This window comes from Panicum virgatum, chromosome 9K (genome assembly GCF_016808335.1).
Source record: "Panicum virgatum strain AP13 chromosome 9K, P.virgatum_v5, whole genome shotgun sequence".
NCBI lineage: Eukaryota > Viridiplantae > Streptophyta > Magnoliopsida > Poales > Poaceae > Panicum > Panicum virgatum.
The window spans coordinates 47571861-47587275 of record NC_053144.1 but is presented as its reverse complement, the minus strand read 5'-3'; the positions used below and the strand labels follow the sequence as shown (position 1 = coordinate 47587275).

At 47.1% G+C, this 15415-nt stretch overlaps 1 protein-coding gene across 1 annotated transcript; it reads left to right on the top strand.

The window, feature by feature from the left end:
• The first annotated feature begins 9303 nt into the window (after positions 1-9303).
• LOC120651805 (NEP1-interacting protein 2-like) lies at positions 9304-12248 on the top strand. The gene is made up of 4 exons (XM_039929440.1): positions 9304-9566; positions 9648-9826; positions 10527-10610; positions 11702-12248. Exons 1-4 carry the CDS (start codon positions 9437-9439, stop codon positions 11990-11992), a joined length of 684 nt encoding a protein of 227 aa, XP_039785374.1. The 5' UTR covers positions 9304-9436; the 3' UTR covers positions 11993-12248.
• The last annotated feature ends 3167 nt before the right edge of the window (positions 12249-15415 follow it).

Genomic DNA, 15415 nt, shown 5'->3' with positions numbered 1-15415 from the left:
CGACGTCGGTCTCCACTTGCCAGTGACGGCGACGCATCGAGCTAGCTCCATTCAAGCTCCAATCGAGCACTAGCAATGCCGCCGGGCCAGACCTGAGAACACAACCACCCAGGGAATGCGGAAACCATGGGCTTGCAATGCAATGCAAGAGCGAGCGAGCCCTTCCTTATCGGAGGCCATGCCAGGATTGAAGCCGCGCAGGTGGGGCAGTGCGAGCCCTGTTCTTTTCGCGAGATACTTCGAGCGCGCCGGATCGACGGCCATAACTCGCTGCGGCGCCGCGAGTTATTGCGCGGGCGCGCCACGGGTGTGCCAGTGCCAGTGCGAGTGCCAGTAGCCGGGACTTGATCGTGAGTCAACTCCGGCCTCCGCCATTCTCAATTACTCATGGAAATGCGGCGCGCAGATGGGACAACAAGAAGCACCTTCTATACTTTATTATAATAACTAGTCTATCAATTCGTGCCCCAGTATTAGTTAGAGATATCTAATATTTTTTTCTCTTATATACATGAATATATGGTGATCCACGCATTATAGTTAGTATTTTTATATAAATAATAATATAAATAATATATTAATAATGATGAAAATAGTAATTTAGAATTTTATATTGATACGCTTTAAAAATTTATTATAATAATATAATTTTGATTCAGATTTGGAATTTATTTTAATTTTTTATTATGATATCATTGGATAATATTTATGATTATTTACATGAAGATTAGAGGGGTTACTCTAAATCATTTTTTATGATGGCAGAGGTGAGTAATTTAGATACATGTGTCGGGGTTACTTTAGTCTGTTTTTATATTGGCAACAGTGGATAATTTATTAGAAAAAATAACAGATCTAATGGCTATTATAATTAGAGTTGCGGAATTGATGGCTGAATATTTCTTATTTTTGTGAAAATTTGTAGAATTTCTCTATTTTTTTAGACTGTCCACCTAGGATTTTAGATGGCTTCACCTGGAGGCTCCAAAAGAAGCCTCCAATTAGTAATAGTAAGATGGAGGCAACATTCTTCTTCTTCTCTAAAAATAAAGAAAACAACCAAACTTGTGGCTCTGGGCTTCCATTAGATTTTTTCCCACTACATTGTCATATCAGTCAAAACAAATTTTTAAGACTAAGAAGGGAGAATGGGAGAGCCTGCGGCATTGTTATAAAAAAGATGTGAGCAGTAATTTAACTATTACTAATTGGAGGTTTTTTTTGAAGCCTCCAGGTGAAGCCACCTAGAATCCTAGGTAGACAGTCTAAAAAATAGAGAAATTCTACAAATTCTCACAAAAATCAGAAACATCCGGCCATCAATTTGGCAACTCTAATCATAATAGCCATTGGATCTGTTATCCTTTTAAATAAATTACCCACATTTGCTATTATAAAATAGACTAAAGTAACCCCCTAAATATGTATCTAAATTACCCACCTCTGCCATTATAAAAAATAATCTAAAGCAACCCCTAATCTTCATGTAAATTACTCACTTATAACATTATAAAATAATATCAAATAACCATCTAAATTTTCATATATATTATCTAATGATAACATAATAAAAAGTTAAAATGAACCAAAAATCTAAATCAAAATTATGTTATTATAATGAAATCTTAAAGTGCATCAATATAAAATTCTAAATTACTATTCCTATTATTATTAATATATTATTTATATAAACATACTAACCATAATGTGTTTGTTACCATATATTCATGTATAAGAGAAGAGATAAGAATACCAATTTTTATGTTGTTCACATAGCTCAAACAAAGTGTTCAATTAAACACATATCAAACATATATGCAAGTGTGATGCGAAGTGAGAAAAAATTGTTAGTAACTAAATCTATCACATTTATTACAATTACATAATGATAAATATGTATTTTTGCAGTACTAGATTAAAATATTTAATTGGTTGAAGAGAGTGTGAGATAGATAATTATTGGATATCTCTAACTAGCCCATGCGGGAGCACGGGTTGATAGACTAGTGACCCACAAACGCTAAGTACAGGTTACAACAGGGGCATCGTTTTCAGCTTCAACCAAAGCCTGAATTGCTGACGGGGACGCTCGGCTGCGATTGTGAGTTGTACGTGACACTCATCAGCTGTCAAAATCCTACGCCATACGCTTCGTCAACCACCGTGCATGTTGATGAACAAAACTGGGGTCCAAGGCATGGATGATGACAGTGGCCGTGGCCGGGCGCTCCTGCAGGCTGCACGTCTGTAGCTGTCCGAGCGGAACTCAGGCAGGAATGCACACCCATACCCATTCATAGGCCACTAGGTTTCCCTCTTGCTATTTTTATTGTTATCATCATCACATCCTGGCCATTTGAAGTTATTCATCCCCAACCCACAAATACTCGCCTTAATTTTCTTTCTGAGAGTGACTAATAATGACAAGCCCATGAGTTGATCCAGCACCAACACCAACTAGTTTTCGGAGTTTAACTAACAAACTACGACACTGCCGAAATGCAATTTTTTTGCGTGGCTAGCATTTTTTTTTTAGGCAATGTCAGAAGCTCTATTAATTGAAGATATAGTTACAATTATTGGCAAGTGCCTATAAAAGAAAGTTTGGGGCACTGCCAATCTGCCATTCTAAATTATTAGGCTCTCCTTCACCAAAACGCTCCTAGCACATTCATGTGCTACTTCCCTCCGTCCTGAAATGTAAGATATTTTTATTTATTCTAAGTCAAACTGTTTTGACCGAAATTATTGAAAAGGGTGATAATATTTTGAATGTCAAAAGAATAATAAGATTCATTATAAGATATAATTTTTCATAATTCACTATTTGATTTATTATATACTAATATTTTTCTATAAATTTGGTCAAATTTAAACTACTTTGACTTGGAATAAGACAAAATGTCTTATACTTCTGGACAGAGGAAGTACTCTATTAGCATCTCAGCGAGAATAAGGAAATTTTACTAATAAACATTATCTAACTAGCTCCTGGACATCATGCCAAAGTGCTTGCAAGCATCGACCGCTCCCCATCACGAGAATTTAGCAAACTTATAAGATTGATACTATCTGATTCCACTATAATCTTGTTGAAGCCCATGGCGATTGCCATTTTCGTGGCTAGCATTAAAAAACTGTCTGTTGATCGACTTTAACCTCGTGGGCCGTGGCTGTCCGAACATGAGCACATCCCTCCATGTAGACTGGCGTCGTCGGAGACAAGCCTCTATCTATTTTGTGATAACCCATGGGTGGTCAGTGATGAACTCCTTCCGAATAACTGGTGTCGGTACCCTGTAGCAGAGATACCCACTCCTACTGCAGCAAGACAGGACTCGCGTAGTCATCCGTAACTACGCCATAAGGAGCAGAGCAGCCGGGCCCCACGGGTCAGGCTCTTACCTCACCAGGCCAACGGCCCCGGACCCGCTCCCCGCTCTGGGACGGGTCCGGTGATGCCACGTGACCCTGAGGAGGGGAAGCTCCGCGCCAACAGCCGAGGGCTCGGACCCCGACCTCCCCGCGTCCGTCCGGACCTCCCATGCGCGTAGAACCAACATACCGCCGGGGCGGGGTCTGGGGGCGCCACGTGTCCCGCAGGCGTAGGCGCGGGCGCGAGTCTTCCGCTGGAAGACTCGCCCACCCACCGCATTCAATGCGGGTGGTTGAGGCGTGCTCTGCCGCCGCGGCACGCGGGGCAGCCTTTGTCAGGCCTCACTGTAGACCGCATATTACCGAGGTACACAGTGCAGCTGCATGCGCCGCATCCGCGCAGAGCCCGTCTGCCACATTAAATGGATACGACGGCACGACACCTTTTCATCATACCGCCTACGCCGCAAGCTACACCCTGGCGCCGTTTCGACAAGACAGGGCATGGCTATGCCGGACGGAGGATTCCCACGGGCAGAGCAAGGAAATCCAGGAATGAGATTTTCGTCGCCTGCAATGCCATAATGTCTGAACAATATGTCATTTTATACTACATCGTTGGGCCCACCTGTCGGGGACTCAACGGCCATGTACGCGCCTCCCTTGAGATATAAAAGGGATGCGCTCGTTGCACACTTCAGAAAACACTCCAAGACTCTCACAACACAAGCTCGGTTCCATGCCGAACAACCCTGCTCTCAACCTCTTGAGAGCACACGCAATACAACACACAGTGGACGTAGGGTATTACGCTCCGGCGGCCCGAACCACTCTAAAACATGATGTGTTCATCGCGTTCTACCACCGAGATTGGGCTAATCCTAGCTAACCCCCGAGTACTCACCCTCTGGGTTTAGGCGGGTGCACTACGCCACCCGGCTGTGGGTTTGCACACCACGACAACTGGGCACAAACTCACTCGGTGCACTAGCGGTGGACAAATCTGACCAGTGCTTGACGCGTGAGCAGGTGCGGACTTCATTAGGGCAACTTTAGTGTATGGAACATGAGGGTGGTACTAAGCTCGGGCCACATCATGACTGCTAGCTAAGCAAAATTCAATCCAGTGTATTGCACCTCCTTGCACCTCATCCATGGACTAAGCTGGGACCCAGCTTTTCCCAACCTCCCTCTCCTCTCTCCCTCCTCTTTGCACCGGATGCCACGATAGGACACCGGTGCTAGCAACTACTAAGTTAGCACCTTCGCTCCAATATATTGCACCCTCTCTGCTTTTCTCTCTCTCTTCATGACTCTTAGCCACAATGTTGGAGCAGCTCTTACCGGCTGCACCATCATCGTACTTTGTTGGGCGATCTAGAAGGAGATCAATACGAATCACCACCTACTTAGGGCAAGCCTACTGCAAAAGATCAAAGGATGAAGCTTGACTTTTGATGGCGGTTGGAGCAAAGCATGCATCTAGCCACGATATCCTTCAGCGTTTGTAGTAGTGGCTCCTCTTTGTACGGTCATTTTTTCTTTCATTTTTGTGGTTATCTTGTGAGGATGAGTAGCGTTTGGAACTGCCCCTAGTTCTTGTGGCAGACCCGTTGTTGCTGGAGCTAGGCTGGTGCCGCTCGTCGCCCCTCTAGACTTTATTATTCCTCTTTTCATAATATAATTAACAAGCAACTCTCCTGTTAGTTCCTTTTTTAAAAAAGAAAATGCATGTATATTAGGTACGTCTACCATTCACGATTTGCACTTGAACTTGATGAGAAGATCAGATGAATGGCGAGTACTCGTATTCAACATCAAACAACCCTTCCTCCCCATACCTGTACGTTCACTTGCCCATCCGATATCTTCCTACTGGTAGCCGACTCCTTTGTTTTATTTAGGCTCTGTTTGGCAGGGCTCCAAACGCGGCTTCAGCAGGAGCCCTGCCAAACGGTGTGTTGTGCACTAGCTCCGCGCGAGGAGCCGCCCATGGAGCCCCTCGCGGCTTCCACACGCGAGGAGGAGCCAGGAATTGGTGGCTTCGCGCGGCTCCGGCAACCCTTTGCCATACCTGCCCCCAGGTGGGGTCCGCTGGAGCGTGGCCCGCGGGGACGAGATGGCCGGCGGCGAGGGCCTGCGGAGTCGGGGACGAGGTGGCCGGCGGCGAGCCACCGGGCGAGGCCGGGACGAGTTGGCCGGCGGCGAGCCAACGGGCGAGGCCGGGACGAGGTGGCCGGCGGCGAGCCACCGGGCGAGGCCGGGACGAGTTGGCCGGCGGCGAGCCAACGGGCGAGGCCGGGACGAGGTGGCCGGCGGCGAGCCACCGGGCGAGGCAGGGACGAGGTGGCTGGTGGCGAGCCTAGGCGCGCGACCTGCGGGGTCGGGGAGGAAGTGCCCGGCGGCGGCCGCGCGGAGGAGGTGGCTGGCGGCGGATGCGTGGAGGAGGAGGCGCCGGCCGCCGCTGCTTTGGGAGGAGGAAGAGGCGCGGGGCGCCGCGATTGGTGGAGGATGAGGTGGCGCGGGCCACCGCGATGGGTGGAGGAGGAGGAGGCGCGGGCTGCCGTGTTCAGAGGAGGAGGGGGCGCGCGGCGGGAGCTCGAGGCCGAGGAGGGGGCGGCGGCGGCGGCGGGATCATGAGGCTGGGAGGGAGCCGGCGACGGCGAGAGCGAGGCGGGGGGGGGGGGGTTGGTCAGCGGCGAGAGCGAGGCGGGCGCCGGGGAGGTGCGCCGAATGGATAAGGAGGAGGAGGGGGGAAAAGAAAAGGGAGAGGAAAAGAAAATGAGGGGAAATAAATGAAAAGAAAGCAAATAGAAAAAAAGAAAAAAAGGGCAGTTTAGACATTTCACAACCTCAATCTAACTGGAGGAGCTGTTTTGCCAAACATTTTTTAAAACGACTTCGGCTCCACCCGAGAAGCCGCTCCACCAGATGAGTCGGAGCCGGAACTGTTTTTCGAGGAGCCGGAACTCTACCAAACGGGCCCTTGTTCCCTAGCTCTCTGACCCTAGAAGTAGTTGCCGCCAGCTCCACGAGGCCAACCACGACATGACAACACCATGGCATCCTCTCCGTGCATGTTATCGGCGGCCACCATTGTCATGCTATGATATCATGTTGCCTCTTGGCTTGCTTAGTTTAGGGCGTATTTGGCGGCATTGCTCCAACTTGAGAAAATTCGTGGAGTTCCTGGAGCTATTCATACCCAGCTCTAGAAATTCTTGTAGCTAGAGTTGTAAATAAACCAAAGGTCTTTTGTTGAGACATTATATTTGTATTTTAGATTTAAAATAAATATATATAATATTTTAATCTACTTTACAAACTTCAGATCCAGCATGGATTTCAGAGGGGAAGTCATGCCGATTGAACTCTTAACTGGACTCCCTCAACGGCTCCTGGCTGGCTCCACGGAAGAAACCCCCGAAATCCTGCTAAGAGGATCCGGGAGCAGCAGCTGAAAAAACTAGCATTTTAAAACCGTTTTATCTTAATTAGAGAAACCGCTTCACTAGAGAAGTTTCAGCTGGAGTTGTTTCAGTCACGGACCCTTAGTCGACTGCGGCGCGTGTCAGAGAAGCATTTTACCAGTAACAGCCGGCGACGGAAGATAGACGGGGACTTGATTGATGCATGTTTTATTCTCCAAGTGGCGGAGGATAATACCAGTTTGGTTGCGCTTACGTCGGGTAGGGCTTTTTTTTATGGGAGTTCCAAATGTTTTCGCCGAGCCCATGGTCGGGTGTGACGCGCGTCTTTTGTTTTGTGTGGAAGTAAACATCAATCAAGTTCCCATTTTGTTTATTCGAAGAGAAAACGAGTTCAGAATAGATACTCCTATCAGCTGGCCGGTAGTCAACTTTTTCCCTACCTGGTCACGTCAGTCCAAACAGATAGAGAAGAAGAATGGGGAAAATGCATTTACAGCCAGAGCCTGCAGCATTGTTAATTGGTTGTTCTATGCGGGCAGGTGATGACTCAAACGCCAGTGCAAAATTACGAACGGGGCGTCGCTTTCAGATTCAACTAAACTCTGAATCCCTGACGGGGACGGACGCTCGGCTGAAGCTGCTGGCGTTCAGCAATCAGCAGCAGCCGTCGGAGTCTCAGAGATCGACACACCACGCTCGGCAAACCGTCGGGCTTGCCTTGCTGATGCACCAAACCGGCGGTGGCCATGGAGAAACTCCACTCCTGCAAGTATTGCGTACCCAGAAGGAAGCCCTCAAGCAATGCACACCCATACTACTCATCAGGGTTTACGTTTTCGTTTTTGAAAAAAAATTCGGTGGCCACCGGAAACGGTATACCAGCCGAAATTTCGCGGTTTTCCGGTGATTTCGACCGGAAAGAGTTTTCAAATTCAAAATTCCGAAATTTCGGTTTTCCGGTCGGAATTTCGTTGCATTTTGCCGGAATTCCGTTGCTTTTCACCGAAAAATGATGGTAATGGTTGGAAAATGATGGAAAATTATGTATTTATGAAAAAAATTGACCTTTCGGCCATGCTGCCACACAATGTCGGCCATTGTCCTACAACGTTGCAAAGAGGTATAGTGTAAGTAAATACGCTAGACATTCACGCAAGCTTATAAACTAAAAATAGCTACGAGCCTATCACTCAACCATTTCTATATGATCAGATATCTGGAACTCACATTTCCCACTAACCTATTTCAGATCAACACAAATATTAATGCATGTTTCTCTACAACTTAGCATAAGTGTAAAATCAACATAATATCAATATCATTGATCTAACCATTTCTTGTTAAAACTTATGAAAAACATCCAAACAAATGATATGCCTATAATTAAAAAAGGGACATGGAAAAACAGAACAACTCACTAAGCTGCGCCAGCGAAAACCGGTTTTAGCGGCCGAAAAACCGCGGATCCGAAGCGGTAAACCGCTCCTAAAGACCGAAAAACCGCCGGCTGCAGCTTCTCCCGGGAACCAGGAATGCCGGCCGAAATTTCGCCTCCATAGACCGGAAAACCGCTTCCCACGACTGGTAAACCGTCGCCGCACGGAAGAGCTGGAAACCGTCCGAGAGCCGGCCGGAAAACCGGCTCTCGAGCGCGGTATTCCGGCGCAAACGGGCGAAACACCGGCGGCGCAATGGGGGAGCTTGCCTGAGCTTTGGTCTTCAGGAGGGAGAGCAGAGACAACAATGATTGGAGTGTGTGTGGGCGTCGGTGGGAGCTGGGAAGGGATAAGGTGAGTATATTTTTTCTTAATGGGTTAACGGGTGTGTAACGGGTTTGAACCCAAATCATCAATTTGATCGGCCAAATCAATTTAGATTCGAATGATTTTAAGTGATATAAGCTAATAAAAGCCCCTAGTTTTTATCATAATTTTTTCGTTTTTTGGACGGTTACTTATAATTTTTTTGAAATTTTGAAATTCGAAACGGAAAACACCGGAAAACAACGGTAAACCATTTTTTGGTTACCACCGAAAACGAAATATTCACCGAAATTTCGACGAAAAACCGCCGAAATTTTAAACCCTGCTACTCATTAGCAACCCCCCCCCCCCCCCCCCCTAGGTTTTTTTCTGTAATTCTTCCCTTGCTGGCCCTGCGGCCAGCTACCGGTAGGTCGTCCTTTCCGAGGAGGAGCAGGCCGCTGCACTCCAAGTTAGAACTGCCCATCATTTCCGGAAATTCTGAACCCATCCGCAAGTTTCTGAACTCGTCGTGGCCTGCCTGAAGAGCTGAACCCGGCGGCACCGACGGACTCGCCGCTGCTACCACGGGGACGCGACGGGGCGGAAGCGGCTAGCGGACAAGGCAGGCAGGGGGACCGGGAGAGGCAGCAGGGAGGCAGAGGAGCAGAACAAAACCAGCAGCGGCCGCTCCACACAAGAGCAGTCACCAGACCACAGTTTTTATATCCCCCGCCACTATTTATACGCTCCCGCGGTCTCGCCTCCCTTCCGCGCTCGCGGACACTCACCTCACCTCCCCTGCCCCCGCCCCCCGCGCTCCCCGCGTCAGCACCACTCGCCGTTCTTCTAATCTTCTTCCTCTTCGTTTCCCCGGGGCCGGACCGGATGGACCTGCCGCCCAGCCCCAGCTCGGCGCCGGAGCCGTGCCAGTGGGCCGGCGCCGGGCTCGGCTCCGCGGCGTGCGGCCTGGCCGGCAGGGTGCTCTGCGTCGTCGCCACCTGCGTCTTCGCCGCCGGTGCGTGCGTGCGTGCGTGCCCGCGCGGGAACTCGTGTCAGACGCCGGCGACCGAGCTGAGCATGGTTCCTCGTTTTGCAGTGGGGTCGCTGGTCGGGGCGGTGACGGGGTCCGTGATCGGGCTGGCCACCGAGAGCGGGGTGCTGCGCGGCGCCGGCATTGGGGCCATCTCCGGCGCCGTCTTCTCCATCGAGGTCGCCGAGGCGTCGCGGGACCTCTGGCACTCGGGCGACTCCAGCGTCTGGACCGTTCTCTACATGGTACGCGCGCATTCACTTCACTGACCTCTCTGCTGTCTGCTCCGCTAGCTTCTGCCTCGTACCCTGTCAAATTAATCGCCGGCAGGACAGGAGAAAACATCCAGCACATGTTGCTTCTAAATTCTCAGTTACTGCATACCCAAACCCAAGCAATTGTTGATTTCATTCACCCTGTCCCAACCTAACGCCAAATTGTAAAATTTGAAACGGCATGGCCCAGTTTTCCTCTGCTTACAAACCGATCGCCATTGACAAATCGTGAAGTGGACACCCAGTGAGACACCACGACCGATAGGTTTTTCACTTGGCGTTCTCCTCTTGGTGCTTGGAGAGGTCGGTCAAATTGCGGAACTGTGGGAGCACACCACTCTCGTTTTCGCGGCCGAATGGGGCTTGATGTTGACGAAGACTGATTAGGTGTGCCCCATGGATTCCGTGGGGCGAGGTTGGTGATGCTAGCTACCCGATGGCATCTGAACCCCTTCTTAGTATTTACTCTCCGATTCCCATTTCCAACTGCTTGTGAATCCAATGGCATGTTTTTCCCTGCTGTTCTCTTGTTTCCTTTTCTTTTCTCTTCTTTTTTTTTTAAAAAAAGAGAGGATTGAGGCAGTTTCCTGTCGAATCAAAGACGCAGGTGAATCCAGTTCCTCGGTACCTGTCTGACTGAACAGTTTGTGCTTGGCTGCTGTGCACGCAGGTGGACATCATCTCCAGCCTCCTGAGCGGCAGGCTGGTCCGGGAGAAGGTGGGGCCGGCGGTCCAGAGCGCCGTGCAGAGTCAGGTAGGTAGCCACTCGACCTCACCGCCCAAATGCACCAAAGATTACACGATGATGCGATGCGTTTCGTCGCGTCCACTGTTGCCGTCCTGTGCTAAGTTCGGATTGACAACGCTCTGAAGTCTGAACGTATGGGCGCCATCTTTGTTTAACAGTGACAAACAGTACTGTGCACTCTCGTACGCTCCGAGCCTTATCACTTCAGAAACTCTGTCCAAACTCCCATCTTCCACCTGAATATTGATGTTTATCAGGCAGCAAAAAATTATTGCCTGTTGGTGTCTTAGCTCTGCTGCTGATAAACACAAATCCAGCCAGCCAAACTGCCAAACCAACAGATTATTATAAACCAACCATCTGGTACCGTGGAGAAAACCTGTCCACACGGTGAGTATTAGCAGGTAGTTTATGCTACGCGTTGCCCAGCCCAAAAGCCAATTCATCCATCTAACGCCAGTATTTGTATCTCTTCCAAGAACACACGCACAAGGTATCCCTTTAATAGCATGGTTAGTTACGGCAGATGCTAGTTGCCTTTCTGGTGCCTGTCGTCTGCTAGATCACTTTCAGTGAGGTGAGCTCATCGCCCGCAAGTAAAACAAGCTTTTGCTTGCATCAATGGCAAACCATCAACTAACCCGCGGGTGGCTGCTTGTTTGGCAGTGCCCTTTCAAATTCCAACACGTTTAAGCATAAAAAAAATCAACACGTGCCCGGCTTAGCCCCCATTCACTAGCAAGATACTCCTTTCAAATTATAGGTCGTTTGACTTTTCTGACCTCAAGTTTGACCACTCGTTTCGTTCAAAAATTTGTGCAAAATATCACCTCTTTTGTTGTGGATTGTTTTATCAATATAAGATCTTCGAGAATGATTTAAATTTGACAATATTTGTACAATTTTTTTAAATAAAATAAGTGGTCAAAATTTAAGGTCGAATTAGTCAAACGAACTAGGAGGTAGTAGTAACAGCTTTCAAAAAAAAACTAGCAAGATAATGAATGTGTTTTAGTTGCTCGACCGGTCTTGGGATTGGCTCATCGGCCTGCAACTTTCTTCTGTTCTCAACGTTTTCTTTTATTTTGTGGACGCAGATCAGCGCCATCAGCTCGCCGTTCGCGGAGACGAGCGACCTGTTCGAGACGGGCGGCAGCAGGGGCCTCCCGGTGGAGGCGGTGCGGCGGCTGCCGGCGATGGCGATCGCGGCGGACGGCGCCGTGGACGCGGCGGGGGAGGCGCTGTGCTGCTCGGTGTGCCTGCAGGACTTCCGGGTGGGCGAGCCCGCGCGGAGGCTCCCCGGGTGCTGGCACGTGTTCCACGTGCCCTGCATCGACTGCTGGCTCCTCCGGCACGGCTCCTGCCCGCTCTGCCGCCGAGACATCTGAGCCCTCGATCGCCGCCGGCGCCGGGCCGTCGTGGGCGACTCCTCGTCGTACGGTCGTTAGTTGGTGGGTTAGTGGAGTATGATTCGAGGGGCGGCACCGGGTGCCCGTAAGGGAAATGGTGCCCTCTGGTAAGGAAAAAAAAAAGAAACCAAGTCCCCTAAACGATCAAAGGAAAAGGAAACGGCATGTGTGACGTGACGATCGTAATGTTGTTGACAAGAGATGGAATGGAATGTGTGGATAATAGTGGTTCAGAGACCGCGTGCCTGCCTTAACTCTGATCTGGCTTGGTTCCGTGCCTTGCAAAGTTGCAGGTTCAGGTCGCGCTCATCTGCAGATTCTGAATACAGTACATGGGGTAGCAAGATTGCAATAACGTGTCCAAATGTGGCCGCAGCATTTGCATTTGCATTGGCCTGCAGGCCGTTGCAGTTTCCATATTCAGGCATAGATCGGGCAGCAATGCCTGACAAATAGGATTCTAGGCGGATAATCTAAACAAATAGAGGAAATTATACAAATTCTGACAAAATTCAGAAACATCTATCCATCAATTCGGCAACTGGATCATAATAGCCATTGGATCTAATATTTTTTTAATAAATTACCCACCTTTACCATTATGAAAATAAAGTAAAGTAACCCCCTACACAAGTATCTAAATTACTCACCTCTGCCATTATAAAAAATAATTTAAAGTAACCCCTAATCTTTATGTAAATTACTCACTTATGCCATTATAAAATAATATCAAATAACCCCCTAAATTTTGTATATACTATCCAATAATATCATAATAAAAAATTGAAATAAACCCCAAATCTGAATCAAAATTATATTATTATAATAAAATCTTAAAGCACATCAATATAAATTCTAAATTATTATTTCTATCATTATCAATATATTATTTATGTTGTTATTTATATAAAAATACTAACCATAATGTGTGTGTCACCATATATTCATGTATAAGAGAAGAGATAAGAATGCCAATTTTCATGTTGTCCACATATCTCAAACAAAGTGTTCAATTAATACATATCAAACATATATGGAGGTATAATGGGAAGTGCGAAAAAACTGTTAGTAACTAAATCTATCATATTTATTACAATTACATAATGATAAATATGTATTTTTATAATACTGGATTAGAATAGTTAATTGATTAAAGAAAGTGTGAAATAAAAAAATATTAGATATCTCTAACTAGCCCTTGCAGGAGCACGAGTTGATAGACTAGTTACTACAACGCGTTGAAGTGGTTTCTCCCGGCCTGGTTTCGCGAAACTATGAGCTCGGCTGGCCCGAGAGGGGGGGCTAGTGCTCTGTCGCCCCGACGCAACGCGACCAGCAAGCAGTTCGAATAATGAACAGAGCTTCATATACGAACAAAAACGGGGGCTCATATATAACTTCTGGAAGATGAATAAGTGATCTATCTATAAAGCCCACTAACAAATAATAAAAGCCCAACAGCAATGGATTAACGTGGGCACCGCTAACTAGGTGTCAGAATTATGAACTTTTTCCTTTACATTGTTGCACTGAGATTTTAGTTACTTCGTGACAAATCACATTTGAGATTTCACTGCATTACTAGTTCGTTATTTTTGCTAGAGATAGTGCATGCAGCATGCATCCAATGTGAAATAATAGATTCAACATTTGCATAAGTCAAGTTCAACATTTCAAATAAACTACTTCAACATTTATGCAATAATGTTGAAATGGTATAACTAAAATGTTGAAATAGTACACCTAATTTTTGGGTTTTTAAAATATAAATAATATATGCAAATTGGATCTCATTTTGTTATATTAATTATGAACAATGTCTATGTTCAAACGGAATTTAAATTGGATATATGGTTTGAAAGTTATGGTCGTTTGAATATTCTGTTAACAAAGTAACACACCCGATGCAAGTCAGATGCAAGTCTGATTGGGCCGTGCGGAGCTCCGGGCCGTGCAGGTGGGTCTCTTTTTCTCCAGATTCCTGATCCGCCTCCATTCATCATCGTTGCATGTATATTACGCACGAATCTTAAAATGAAAGTTTAATAGCTTTCCCACCTTTCCGAAGATGTGTAGGATTAGCCAACAAAAACCAGCCTTCATCATCAATCGGGCCGGTTCTTTAAGTGGGCCGCATCCTTGAGTTGTCGTGGCGAGTGGCTGGCCTGGCCTACCTTGCGCCCTGTAAACAGTGAGGCCTGAACGCTCGACGGGCCGGCCCAATTTGGAGCCCACGTGTGAACCAGGCTTATGTCTCGTGGAAGCCCAATCCCAAGCTTTGCTCTCTTTTTTTTTTGCATACACTACACACACTCACACCACACGAGTTCGGTTATGAGCTCTGCCCATCTCCAGGAGTCCAGGGCAGCAGTCAGCGTAGTATGGCTTCTGCAACCTGTTCGTCGTCGCATCGTGCGAAACGCCGGAAACAGTCATGTGGCCAATTTTAGTGAGAGTGTCATAGATATTAAATTTATTAATATATACTAATAGTATGAGGAGAGAGAAGAGAGAAGTGTTATGAAATGTGAGAGAAGTGTCATCACCATGACACTCCACTGGCACAGTTTTTAAAATTTCAATCTAGATAACTGTGTGGATGATACTCCCACTGAGACTGGCCCGTGGCTGACCGCCGCCGAGGCAGGCTACTGGCTACTTCTACTAATCTACTACTCTCAGATCATTTTGATTTTTCTAGATTCATATATTTTATTATGTATTTAGACATATATTATATCTAAGTGCTTAGCAAATACTATAAATTTAGAAAAATTAAAATCTACATTTTGAAATAGAGGAAGTACCGCTCTACTGTAAGACAGACCTGAGCGGACAGCTCAGCAACTGGGAGTCTGGGATGGTCCCGATTCCGGCAAAAACAACTGTGTCGTAGTAGCTCGGTTTCAGCTCCTCCTCGCAGAGATTTATTTATCTATCGAGCCAAACACGAAGGCCATTGGACGAGACGAGACCACCGGAGGGGTGATGATGCCGTGCCCTGCCTTTCCACAAGCATCATCATCATGCCCGCGCTAAATGCGACTTGCACGTCCACCGGCCCTAATCATTTCGCCAATGGTATGCGCGACCGTCAATTCTACCAAAAAAATCCATGGAACACATGCTACAGAAGGAAATTCCTGTTTCAAATTTTCCTGTAAGATTTTACCTAAACACACGTAGCTAGTGTTTATTTCGGTTGGGTTGTTTTGTGGCAATTTTGTGTTTGGTTGAAGCGCAACGGAATCAGCTAGCACGGAACCTGATAAGGGCTAGTACATGGTCGATACCGTTCCATACATTCCGTATCCAAATACCGTCTTATTTATCTTGTATTTATCACGCCATCGCTCACCCTCCCTGATGTGGTGATGTTACTACATGTATCACAGCTAATTA